The 13,079-nt window shown below is 55.9% G+C and overlaps 1 protein-coding gene across 2 annotated transcripts in view; it reads right to left on the bottom strand.

The window, feature by feature from the left end:
• Window positions 1-2,992: 2,992 nt before the first annotated feature.
• Window positions 2,993-13,079, bottom strand: part of TWIST2 (twist family bHLH transcription factor 2) — a 50,425-nt gene continuing 40,338 nt past the window's right edge. For both annotated transcript variants that reach the window (XM_045867618.3, XM_045867617.3), the window contains exon 2: window positions 2,993-3,690. In XM_045867618.3, the coding sequence (XP_045723574.1) occupies window positions 3,630-3,690 (61 nt within the window). In that variant the 3' untranslated portion in view covers window positions 2,993-3,629. The remainder of the gene's footprint in view (window positions 3,691-13,079) is intronic.

Raw genomic sequence — 13,079 nt, 5'->3', positions numbered from 1 at the left:
TCCCGGCCTGGCCCGTGTGTCTCCTCTGTACCTGAGTCACAGGCAGGTGTCTGTTCTGCCCCTGTGCATGCCTCCAGCCTGGCACCTGCCCACTGCCTCCAGGATTTACCTGTGATCATAAAGAAACCACCTACTGCCAAGATAATCCAGGTCGCCAGTGGGGCTCGGGGAAGCTTGTGGGAGAAAGCTGTGTCCTTAATGTGTGGCAAGAATCCTGACATCTCTCTGTCCCCGGCCACATCCAGTATTCTGGCAATGACTACCCCTGCTGCCCCAAACTCACTCCCCCTTCCTCACCCCTCCACCCCCAGCCGTGTCTCCCCACCCTCTGCGTCCCTGACGTCCAGACACTGACGATACCCAGGACTTGTGCTCCACACATTTCTATGTCCCAGACAAGGAAACAGAGAGTTTCCATTGCTCTTCTTAAGCTCGGGCAACGGTGGGTCATGGAGTCAAGACAGCCTGAGGTTATCAAGACTCCAAGTAGGGCCCTCCTGCTAACCGTCAGGCTGGGAAGGAAAGGACCAGGCAGGGTTTCTGATTCTCCTGGGCCACAGTCTGAGGTAGAGAGCATGTCAATGAAAGGAGTATTTAAGCAGATGGACCCAGAGCACACGGTCAATGAATAGAACATGAATGGAGTCAACGTGCCTGCACCAAGCTACATGCAGAGAGCGCAAAGGTGAATATGTTAGTTGGAATATAAATCCTTGGTCACGCCGTTCCTCAAATATTAAGGATTGGTGTTTCTGTCAGCAGGGGAGGAGTTAATCCAAAGGCTTCTATTCCTTTCCGGAGGGCCAGAGGCTGTTGTGGGAGGAACAGCGGCCCAAGCACCTGCAGCCCGCTCATTTCTACATGAAACCTGGACACGGAAATGCTCTGTTCAGTGTCCTTCCTGGGACGTGTGTTCGCGTCATCTCCCGAGATGGTAGTCTTGGCTTGGGCTTAGTAATACCTAAGTCATTGGAAGCATTTTCCAGAAGGCACGACCAAGTCCTGACGATACCCAGGACTTGTGCTCCACACATTTCTATGTCCCAGACAAGGAAACAGAGAGTTTCCATTGCTCTTCTTAAGCTCGGGCAACGGTGGGTCATGGAGTCAAGACAGCTCTCCTATCTATGAGGAAATACCTGATTTGGTAAAGGAAGGGAGCCACGTACAGGTGAGGGCTGTTAGACCAGGTGTAGACAGCTGGGCTGGGACCCCGGGCTGGGGATGACCGTTCTCTTCCCAAGGGCTGGGCCCGCAGCCAGAGAGAAGCCCTCCAAGTGTGTTTGTGTCTGGTGGGGAATGGGATCCAGGGGCAGAGGGGGATGTCCCAGGTCCCAGGACAGGACCTCAGCTTTTTCCGTGAACTCCAGCCCTGGGGTCCCCTGCTGGAGGCCCTGAGCTCCATCCCTGACTCCCTCAGGAGAGGCAGAGTGTCTTCTCTCACCAGGCACCCCTCGTCCCCAGCACCCCCTGTGCTCATGCCTGGCCAAGCCGTCTGTCCTGGGCCTGGACCTGGGCCTGGTCCCCCGCAGTGGAGGCCCAGGGCTGGCCATGACACGGGCAGACCAGGCATTGGCCTTAGCTCTGGGAGGAGAAGGCATGAATTTTGCAGATCGGAGGTCAAGAAAGAAGCTCTTCATGGCCACCCCATCTGCATGTTCTATGTGTTACTGTTTGGTGGTGTTTGTCTTTTGAATCACTTCAAGGAGAGGTGCCAGCGTGTCTAATGGCCCTTGCAGGACCCCGAGGACAGCACAGGGCAGCTCTGGACTCTGCCAGGACCACAGCGGCCCAGCTCTGTGTCCCCGAGGCCTCTGCGAGGGGTGTGCGTGTGCATGTGTGTGTGTGTGCATTCCTGTGTGCTGTCAGTGTTAGGGCTCGTGCTGCAGGGATCAGGCGCCCAGATGGGTGCCCAGGAGCCCTCCAGGGGGTGCCAGCCTTGAGGGAAGCTGGTGCTGCCTCAAGGTCATTTCAAGGAGCCAGCCAGCTGATGGAAGTGGAGGTCTGGCTGGTGCTCCCAGAGCCCCTGCTCTTCCCATGGCAGCGGGTGATAGTTCCAGTGGAGAAGGAAGATTCACAGGCCACCGCTGTCCTCGTCCCTAGAATCCTGTCTGGGAGCCAGGTGGGCTCCGTGTGGCCTCTCGTCCACGGACAGCTCTGCCCAACAGACTCAGTATCCGCTGTCCGCCAGGAGACAGGCCACCGGTGGTTCAGGGTGGTGACCTGGTGACTCGCAGTTCCCCAGAATGCAGCCCTTAACCTGGAGGCTACTCACACCTCCTACTGGTGTCCACAGATACGGCAAAGGGCTCCGAAGGCCAGCAGCCGGGGTGGGGGGCTGGTCCCGGACTCCCCCGCCTCATGGAGCTATGTCTGCACGGTTAGCCTGCCCACCTGGACCAGACCCCAGCCAGAGTCTCCTTCTTAGCTGCAGACTGTGGCCCTTCTGGGGGTCCTGTACCCCAGTACGTACTCCAAGCTTACCTGTACACACAGGTGCTCCTTCCTCAACCTCCCCCTGCTGTGTGTACAAGGCTCCAGGGGGCAGGACAGCCGCCTGCGGAGCCCACGGTTAACACAGGGGTTCGATGTAATCTGAGGCTGTGAAGGGGCGGGGACGTGAGTGCGGGCGTAAGGCGGTGGGGAAGGCTTTGCGGGGCCGGCAGGAGAGCGCCGACCTCGGACAGCGGGATGGGACACAGGACGGACGCAGTCGGACAAGCGGGAAGTGGTCTGGAGAGCAGCTGAGAAGCGGGATGCACGGAGGGGCCGGGGCCAGCCTCGCCTGCTTTCCCACGCCTGGGTATGTCGCACTCGGACCATATCAGGGACAGTAGCTTCTGGAACGTTTTACAACGGCCTAGGACGTAAACTGCCTCCCATCCTTCTCGTCCCTTCTCAAGGGACACGACCGTCCTTCTCGCGAGCCGCTCCGACCTTCCCGGGCAGATTCCGTGCTGCGCGGTACAGAAGAGGAGAGGGGAGACGGGGCTGCACTGACATCTTTATTATTCCTGGGAGGGGAGCAGGGTACACAGCCACGTTGCAGTCACCGAGCTTGTTAAAAATATCTCAATAAATAAAACAAATAAGCAACATATACACTGAAACAGAAAATACTTTAAAAATGGATAGCTGAGCAAATCATGAGAAAGAGAAGAGGCGAGGTGTGAGGAGGATTCCAGGCTTACGTGGAACAGTCATGCGGAGGCTGCGGGGAGAGGGGACGCGAGGTTCCTTTTCTGAGAGCCTTGGTCCAGTTTAAACAGAATGGTACAGGAATGCATTTCTGTTTTATTAAAAAAATATACATTAAAAAGGCACTTAGAGGGAAATACAAATCCAACATTTCAATCCTTGTAAATATGTTCCTGAATCTAGAGATTTTCAGAAAGAATAAATCCGCCCCCCCAAAAAAAATAAAACCCAGAAGAAAAATCCAAACAGTGGCAAGGATGACAAGGAACATGTCACCGGCGAGAAGGACCGTGAGTGCCGCTTCCTCTGTGGGGACCGACTCTGGGGGAGGACTTGTGCGGTCCGGGGTCTTCCATTTGAAGCTGTTGTCCCCTTGTCCAAACGCTGTGCTGGAGAGCAGAGGGGGAGGCTCCCTTGAGGTTGTTCAGGTTTCAGAAGTGACAGACGTGGAGGCGTCCCAATTCCACTTGAGCCTCAGCCCCACAGGACAGCCTGGAAGACACGGGAGAGGGAGGGTGAGACCCCACTGCGTGCAGGCTGTGCCTGTGGGGTTGCGTGTACATGCACGTGGGGTGTGCGTGCCGTCCGAGGCCAGCTCATCACACGTCGATTCTAGCACCCGCCATTGTGATCAAGACACACAACTGTCCCGCGTCCAGAGGCGCCGCAAGGGGGTGTAAGGGTCTGCAGGAGCACATGTGGGTCATTAAAATGCAGCGGTGGCCACCCTGGCCTGCGGCGCGCAGTGTGAGCATCTCTCCAGGGACCACGCCGGGCGTCTCCGCCAGCCCCACCCCCTCGCCAACGGACTGGCCGGCGAGGCACCAGGTCGGGAGCCAATCCATGGACCAGGGCCCCGCTCTCCACAAAGCCTCCGGCAAGGAAGGTCTGCCTACCCAGCTGACCTTGTTGCCTGGAAAGGAGGTGAGGGTTCAGATGGAAGACTGGATGGAGCGGCAGAGAGAGGGACCCAGCGGTGGGGTCCCCAGACCGCTCCACCACGGGGCTTGTTGGAGAAGATACGCTGGAAAGAAGCTCGAGGCAGCGTGTGTGATCCCCAGACTTCAGAGACACGTGGCTGTTGTAAGCCCAAGGTCATGAGTCCTGTGGTGGGAAGCCCAGGAGGACAGGGGATAATGCTGCTGGGCATGAGTGTCTGGTCAAGGACCTCGACACCTGCGGGAAAGGTCCCACACCTGGGTGCTGAAGGGACTGAGGCTGAGGACAGGTGGGCCCCACACCTTGCTCCGAGGTGCCAGCTCATGGCTAGGACCGGCTGTTCTGGGGGCTGTGGGCGGCTGATCGCCTAGTCCCGCGGGACCCCAGTCCTACAGTGCACGTGGCCAGTTTGCAACCAACCCTGAACCGATAGTGGCCTTCCCAGGAGACCCTGAGCTTCGTTAGGGATTCTTGAAGACTGGCTGGTAAGCGCTTTGGGTCCCACGTGATCTTTAGTGCGTACCCCAGGCCCTGATGCACACGGAGCGCGCTTCTACATCTGGAGAACAAACACCGGAATAACCAGATAAACCTCATAACCAGAGGAGACAAGATCATTCATCGACAGCCCCTGAGGGCTGCCCTGGCCGTGGGGGTAAACTGATGCATGAGACAGGCCTCCACCCTGATGCACCAAGCGGGGAGGCTGCCGGACGGGCTCTGCGACTGCAGACCTAAGTGCCGAGGTGGGAGGCTGGCAGGGGCCTGGGGGTGGGGAGGAGTCAGGAATGGCTTCACCAAGGAGGAGGCTGGGAGAAGGGTCACCATGAGGAATTTCCCTCCAGGATAAGAGGTCAAGGACAGGCAACCCCAGGTCCTGGGACGATGATGTGGAAAGGTACGAAAACACAGAAGGATCTTTGATACAGCGACAGGTGACATTTTCAGTGCAGTGTGTGTGTGTGTGTGTGTGTCCCTGGTCCTACTGGGCAGTGGGCAGCAGGAAGTTCCTTCCTGTCCCTGGACCCCCAGCTCCTTCCCTACAGATCCCCAGAGAACTCTAGAAACCCCTCCTGCGCCAAAACAAAGGTCTGAGAAGGCTAAGACACGTTGTTCCTGAAAACCCGGGGTGTTCTCACACACACACTTCTTTTCTTTCAAGCCCAGAACACTCCAGATACATCCGCCTTTCTAAGTGGTCCCGGGCAGAAAGTCAAAGGCTGCTCTCTCGGAGAATGTGGTTGTAATTAGATAATTAATCAGGGGGGCAGCTAAAGAAAGCTGAATGGAAGCCTTCCTCAGAGGGAGGGAATAATTACAACAGTTTTTGATATATGAGCTGCGCCAGCCCTCCAAGGGGAAATACAGGATCATCCATGAAAAGCCAAGAGTGACAGAGGCTGTCCCCCAGTAGTGGTGAGTTTCAGGGTTTGCTGCATGAGCCCGTGGGGCCCAGGGCTCGGGCACAGAGGAGCAGGTTCATTAGGCTTCTTGACCGAGAGCCTGTGGGCCTGGCCCCCTTGATGTCACCCTGACCCCAGCCATGGCTGCTGACATGGGCAGCGTTCTTGGCAACAAATACAAAACATCTGGGGCCCAGGCCTGCCTCCCGCCTAGAACAGCCACCTGAAACCGTATGCATGTGCCCTGTCTGGGGCTCACTCTCTGCATCTGTCTGCCTTGCAGAGAAGGGGGGTGGCGGGCAGAGCTGCAGAGCAGCGGCCACGCTGAGAGAGTGCCCTTGCCCCTCTCTCCCACACCAGTACCTGGGGCACTAATGCACAGTAAAGGGTCTTAACTGACTCTTATTAAGGACCTAACTTGATTGACTCTTTCAGGACCTAACCCAGGAAGTGAAACACCAACACAAATTCTCCAAAAAGTGAGGCAGGGGGCTTAAGGGGGAATTTATTATAAGGCCTTCCATCCACCTACCCATGCACCCACCATCCAACCATCCACCCACTTACCATCCACACATCTACCCACCACCCACCCTTCCTTCTTTCCCTCCTTCTATCCATCCATTAATCCATCATTCCACCCACCATCTATCCGCCCATCCTTCCATCTACCCATTCACCCGCCATTCCTTCCTTCCATCCATCCACCATCTACCCATACACCCACCCACCCATCCTGCCATCTACCCCTCCGCCCTTCCATCTAGCCACCCACCCTTCCATCTAGCCACCCATCCACCCTCCTCCTTCCATCCATCATCCATCCATCTATCCATCCTTTCATGCATCTTTCTAACATGTATTGAGCATCTATCATGTGCCAGAAAAGCTACTAGTTGTTTAAAAAGCCCAGAAAAGAATCAGAGAAATCTAACAGGGGAGAAGAAACATGTTTGAAAACAACTAGAACATAGGGTAGACAGGGACAACTTTTTTAAAGGAAATGCCAGTAAGACTCTGCAGCCAGAAAGGAAAGGGACAAAGTACCCTGGAACTTCGTTGGACTGCCGAAAAAAGCTGGGTAGGGAATAAGGAGGGAAATGGGCACAGATGTGTCATCTCTGGTCATTACAGCATGTGCACACACACACACACACACACACACACCCCTGAGATTTTGCCAGTGGGAGCTGCAAGGGCAGAACGTGAGGCTCAGGGAGCCAGGCACTGCCCACAGAAACCCAGGGGCATGGCCATGGAAGGCCTTGCTCTGGCCCTGACTGCCCCCTTCAGCAAGAAAGTGGAGGACTCTTCCTCCGCAGGACCCTGACATTGTCCAGGTCACCCAAAGGGGCTACCACCTGCCAGCCGGCCCCTGCTGCCACCCGTGTCTCTCCCCTCCCAGTCACTACACCGAAAACAAAGAACCCCCCCCCGAAGTCCTGGGCTCCCAGGTGCACTGGGGTCGGGGTAATGTGCCATGTGGAGATGAATATAATGAACCCAGCATTGGAGCTGAGCCCCTACCCTGGTGGGTCTTGTCCATCCCACAGGGGACAGCACCCCCGCCCACCCGGGCGTTCATCAAGCACCGTTCTTCAGCTGGGGCCCTCTGTCCCCTCACTGAGCCTGGACACAGCCTCCTGACTGAGCACGGCCCCCCAGAGCTGGCTGGAGGCACAGAACCCACCCACTCACGTCGATCTGACAGCTGTAAATAGGAGTAGAAAACAAGGAATGGTTCACATCAGGTGGCTATGGAGCGCAGCGGGGAAATAGGTGAGCTGAGCACCTCACAAATGGCCCAGAGCACGGGGACCAAACTTTCAGAACAGTGGAATTCATCGTTTGGAGAGAAGCTAGGGGAGTCTACATGGATAAAATAAGGATACTCTGTTTTCAAAGAGAAGCACAACCAGGAAACAAGAAACGCGCTCTTGGAAATCACAGAAAGTATGGAAGCAGCATATTTTGTAAGAAATGGAAGCAAAATAGCAAAAGAGACTCTGATGAAAAACAATCAATAAATCAGAGACTGACTCACGGAGGTCTCCAGCATCTGAGCAAAAGACAAAGAATGTGGAAGGAGGGAGGAGACGAAGCCCCAGACGAGATGCGGAGGGAAATGTCCCCGTGCTTAGGGAAGATTGTCGGTCCCAGATTAAAAGGAACACAGAGTTCTGGGAAGAGCGACTGACAACATGGGCAGCCATGCGGCATCACAAGGAAAGTTCTGGACTCCAAGAGTACAGAAAACCTCCCACCGGCTTCCAGACATAAAAAGAGGCAAAAAAGAGCCAGGCCAGGACAGCTTCCTGTGTGCTCATGGCACCCGCTGACGGGCAACCCCAGGACGGCTGGGGGGTTTCTCTGGAAAAGGGTCCATGGACCGTGTGGGGAGCAGGAGAGACATGGTCAGGCATATACAGCCTCAGAAAATGCACCCCCCCCCGGGGGCCACTTCTGGGGAAATACTACCTGGAAAGGTCCTCCTCCCAGAGGGAAAGTACTTAGGGCCCCTCGCTCGGCAAGTATGGCAGCAAATCATCTAACAATCAAGGCCAATAAGAATGCTGGTAGGAAAAGCCTAGGAGGCCAAAGGAAGCTGTGGGTCCCCAGGCACCCCGAGCTCCTGCCTGCCCCAGGCCACAGGACCCACACACCAGGCAGCCCCATCCATCCGTGATCACCACGCCCGCCGATTTCCCACTCTGTTTACCAAATTCACTCAAGAAGAAGTAGGAAATCTGAATGTATCAACTTTTTTTTTTTTAGATTTTATTTATTTATTTGAGAGAGAGAGAATGAGAGAGAGAGAGAGAGCACATGAGAGGGGGGAGGGTCAGAGGCAGAAGCAGGCTCCCTGCCGAGCAGGGACTCCAGGATCATGACCTGAGCCGAAGGCAGTCGCTTAACTGACTGAGCCACCCAGGTGCCCTGAATGTATCAACTTTTGTAAAATAAGCTGACCAGGTTAGGAAGAATCCGAAACCAGACTGTTTTACAAGAGCATTACATAGAATTTTCTGGAACCCGGTCATTCCTATCTGTATTACTTCAGCTGTTGCAGAGTTTACAGATGAGGACACACTTCCCATTTTATCTTATTTATTTTTTCTATTTGTTTATTTTGCCGAAGACTATTTTTTAGAGCAGTTTTAGGTTCACAGCAAAATTGTGAGGCGGGTAGGGAATAGTTCATACAGCCCCCACCCCTCACCATGGACAGCCTTCCCCATAAGTGTCAACGAGAAACAACTCTGGCCCCTGTCCAAATGGCAGAAGAACCAAAGGCCAGGTCGTGCCACCCAGGACTCTGAATGCAGAGATGATAAGACAGACATCAGCAAACCAAGTCAAGTCATGGATTTGGAGAATCCCTTCCGTACAACCCGGAAGGGTTTCCTCCAGGAATGCTGGCCAATTAACATCCGGAAATCTGGCGCAAGAAGGGGTCATGGGCAAGTAGCTCGGCAGATTCTGAGGCATGCAGTGCCACGAGCATTCTGGAAGCTCCTGGAAAGTCAGGAACTGAGCTGAATCCCAGTCCTGCCACTGTGGCCACCGAGGCCTTGGGAAAGTGGCTTCACCCCTCCAGGCCTCAGCTTGGGCATCTGTAGAAACACCCACTGAGGGTCACCCTGGGACCACCAGCTTGGGGCTACAGGGATTCAGGGAGCCACACCACGCAAGAGGCTCGGGGCCTCGCCTGGCTCATGCCCAGCACTCTCGTCGCCCCAGGTTGTGGTTTCTTCCCCAGCTGGGTCCCCAGGGTCTAAACCATCACCTGGCACATAGTAGGTGCTCGATAAACCCCTGTGGAAAGAGGCCTACAATGAAGAGATTGCACGGACCCCAGCATGATGCTGGCGCAGGAGTGAAATGCCGGGTGCCCTCTAGAATCCCTCTGTCTACGGTGCTCTATCCCATTCGTGCCCTCTAAGTCTCTGGTCCTGTAAAGGTGGTTCCCAGCCGGCAGCATCTGCCTCACACGGGAGCTCAGGAGAAATGCAAAAGCAGGCTTCACGCGGACCCACGGAATCAACGTCTACACCCTGCCAAATCCCCAGCTCTCTAGAGACTCCAGAACAGCTGAGTATGCCCAGTCAGCCAGGGCAGCTGCAGCCGAGACCTGCCGTGACTTGCCAGAGACGCGGCTGGTTAGAGACAAGGCCGGAAGAGGATCTGGGTGTCTTGATGCTCCCTGTTGGGGGCCATCCCCACTGCAGACATGCCCACTCCACCCACCAACTGTCCTTCTGCCTGACACCCCAGACACACAGGCGGGGGTAGGTGGGACACAACGTGTAGCCAGCCTGTGACTCCCATGATCCCTCGCCCTAAGGGAAGGGCAGCCGAGGTGTCAGTGACAGGCCCTGGAGGCTCTGAGAAGTCACCCAGCCCAGCTGAGGGGGTTTGCCCCTTCCTTCTCGGTAAGGGCTTTTCAGCGCTCTCCCAGAGCCACCTTGCCCCAGTGGCTATCCCCGAGACAAATGCCTTATCCAGACACAGCGGAAATAAGAGGCTTTGCTCTCAGAGGAGAGAGTCTGCAACTTCCTTCCAGGTCAGATCTGCAGGCAGCTCCGGGCAGGCTGCAAACAGACCATCCCTAAGAGACAGGGGCCACCTGCCAAGGGCAGGTGTCAGTCTCACCTGGCTGATCAGAAAGGCGGAGATCCAGCTGCCCCTGCTGGCTGCTCAGTGGGGCCCCCAGCGGGGCCAAGGCGGGCATCCTCATGGTTCAGCCCCCCACCCCCGCTGACTTCTGTGCACCTGTCTTAGAGAAGGCTCGATGGCAAACAATGAAACATACCCCCACCCCACCCCACCCCACCCCAGTGACTGTAAGAATCCAGTTCCAAATCAGAGGGCAGGAGGGTGTGGGCTGTCCGCCTGTAGGTCAGACTCTACCGTCTGAGGCTGGACACTCTATGGGATGACAGTGGAGCTATGAGGGGACCGATAAAGGCAAACCACTCTCGCCGAGGCAAACGCAAATCAAGAAGCCGTCGGGCTTAAAAATTTTTACAAGGAGCTGCCTGTGCCCTGGCCACCCTGCCCTCCCACCTGGGTCCCCCCACCCCCTGGCGTCCCTGCCCTGTAGGGGGAGGTCTGTGTGCTGTCCCTGGCCAAGCAGTGGCTCGGACAGGCAGGACGCTCTGGTCTCTCTCTGCTGCCGCCGGGCCCTTTCCCAGAGTCAAACGGAGGCCACGGCCATGGGGTTCTCATAGGCCACAGCGCTCTGCAAAGCAGGCCAGAGTCAAGATCAAGGAGCTTCTAGATCCAGGAGTTCTCCTCTGGAGAGCCCACTTTCCCAGGAATGGTTGGATGGGCAGGATGCCCCTCTGGCCCCCACAAGGTTCCAAGGACGCCAGCGGGCTGATGGGCTTCTGCTGCTAGGGCAGAGATATGACCGAGGCACCGCACCAGGCACAGCTCCGGAGGGACCTCCTGGGTTCCCAGGCCCCGTGGCCCCCGTGCGTCCAGGTGGCAGTGAGACTCAAGGGAAGGCGGCTTGGAGGCCAGCACGGGCTGTGTGGCCCTGTGCCCTTGGGCCCCTCTCTGCTTCCATGGCAAGCTCCATGCGTCCAGACGCCCTTTGTGTGGGGCACCTACACTCAGAGTCTGGGCCGGGGCACAGGGCAGGAGGACGCCGGGTGAGAACAGGCTGTGTCCCTCTTCCCCGGCTCCACAGCTCAGGAGTCTGACCCCCGGCTTGCCTGCCATGCATGAGAAGGCAGAATCCTGTCTGGAATGACCATATTTATGAAGCCAGGGCTCATCTCCCAGGCCTCCCTGGTGGCTGGTGGCAGAGCTGCTGGCCTTGCTCCTTCAGGGAGTAAAAGTTTCAAGGCAGCTTGGAAGCAGAGCTGTCTCTCTCCGGCTCTGTCTCTGTCTCTGTCTCTCTCCTTGGGCTTGGCTTCAGGGATTCGAGCTGACAATGTCTGGAATAACCTGCCTGCCAAGGAGACGTCGGCCTGGGAGCAGCCTGGGGAGAAGGCAAGCTTGCCTCTGCTTCCAGACCCCCCTCTCTGCCTCCCGGTGCCTCCCGGCCTCCGGGCCTCAGAGCGATGTGGCCCCAGGGCTGTCCAGGCCAGCCCTCTCCGTTCCCAAGGGAGCTGGGGCAGGAAAGCCCAGTGTCCACACCAGTGACTCCCAGTATTTAATCCTGTCCAGCCCTCCTCTGAGGGAGGCCTTCCCACTTCTCCTCCGTGAGTCACAGGACACTGTAAAGCATACCCCCAGGTGCAGAGGTCATGAGGGATAACAGTCCCAAGCAACCAGGTATTAGAAGGAAGCAGCCTCCTCCCGGGACTCAGGGCCTCCAAATCCAGGAACTGCCTCGACCAGTGAATTATGATTTCTCCAGATGTCACTAACCTTAGCTTCCAAATAAAACCCACTAACAAAAGAAGGTGGTGTAAAAACTCACCCTGCGGGGCCCTATTTCAGGCTGATGGCACAGGTCGTGCCTGTGGGGGTAACTCATCAGGTGATGTCATGTCAGAGATAAGGAGATGGGGCCTGGGGCTGGAGGGGACTTAGGCCAAGCGACCAGGCAGGTGCAGAATCGCCCCCAGAACTCAGGTCAGCTACGCCCTGAGGCCCAAGGCCGAAATCCTTCTCGTATGATTGACCTCATTCTTACACCTATCAAGTGGGTCCAGACCCAGGAACACTGACTTAATAAATGTCTTTGCACACTTGACGAATGAGGGTCTGAGGACACAACCCTCCCCCCAACCCTCCCAGCGGCTCAAGAGAACATTAAGCAAAGATCCGCTCTTGTCAGGCACTCTGCTGGATGCATGTCATGAGTACAACTTGGTCCCTGTCCTACACCAGTTCACTTGGGGACAGAAGACAAAAAAGTTATTGTAACAAATATGTAATACATATACATGTTCTAATAAAGGTATAATGAAAGTACACAAGGTCTACAACTAGGCTGCTCTACAATATAAATATGTATTACAGATGTAAATGATTGGAGCAAAATAAAATACACGTTAAAGTAAAGGTATGGGGCGCCTGGGTGGCTCAGTCGGTGAAGCGTCTGCCTTCGCCTCGGGTCATGATCCCAGGGTCCTGGGATCGAGTCCTGCATCAGGCTCCCTGCTCAGCGGGAAGTCTGCTTCTCCCTCTCCCTCTGCCCAGAGAGCTTGTGCTCTTTCTCTGTCAAATAAAATAAAATCTAAAAAAAAAGCGGGGGGGGGGGGGCGCCTGAGTGGCTCAGTCGGTTAAGTGTCTGCCTTCAGCTCAGGTCATGATCCCAGGGTGCTGGGATCGAGCCCCACATCAGGCTCCCTGCTTGGCGGGAGGCCTGCTTCTCCCTCTCCCACTCCCCTTGCTTGTGTTCCCTCTCTCGCTGTGTCTCTCTCTCTCTGTCAAATAAATAAATAAAATCTTTAAAAAAAAAAAAGTTATGAAAAGGTACATAGTAGAAGCCCAGAGAAGGCAACAGTTAAACCTCTGGGCGGGTGAGGGGTCTGGGGAGCTCTTCACAGAATTGGGGCTTTGAGGACGTCTGGTCCCACC

The sequence above is a fragment of the Mirounga angustirostris genome, unplaced genomic scaffold (genome assembly GCF_029215605.1).
Source record: "Mirounga angustirostris isolate CCGP_5_RB_7025 unplaced genomic scaffold, mMirAng1.0.hap1 SCAF_3, whole genome shotgun sequence".
Lineage (NCBI taxonomy): Eukaryota > Metazoa > Chordata > Mammalia > Carnivora > Phocidae > Mirounga > Mirounga angustirostris.
Note: the sequence above shows the minus strand (reverse complement) of the source record. Positions and strands in the feature narration are given on the sequence as shown.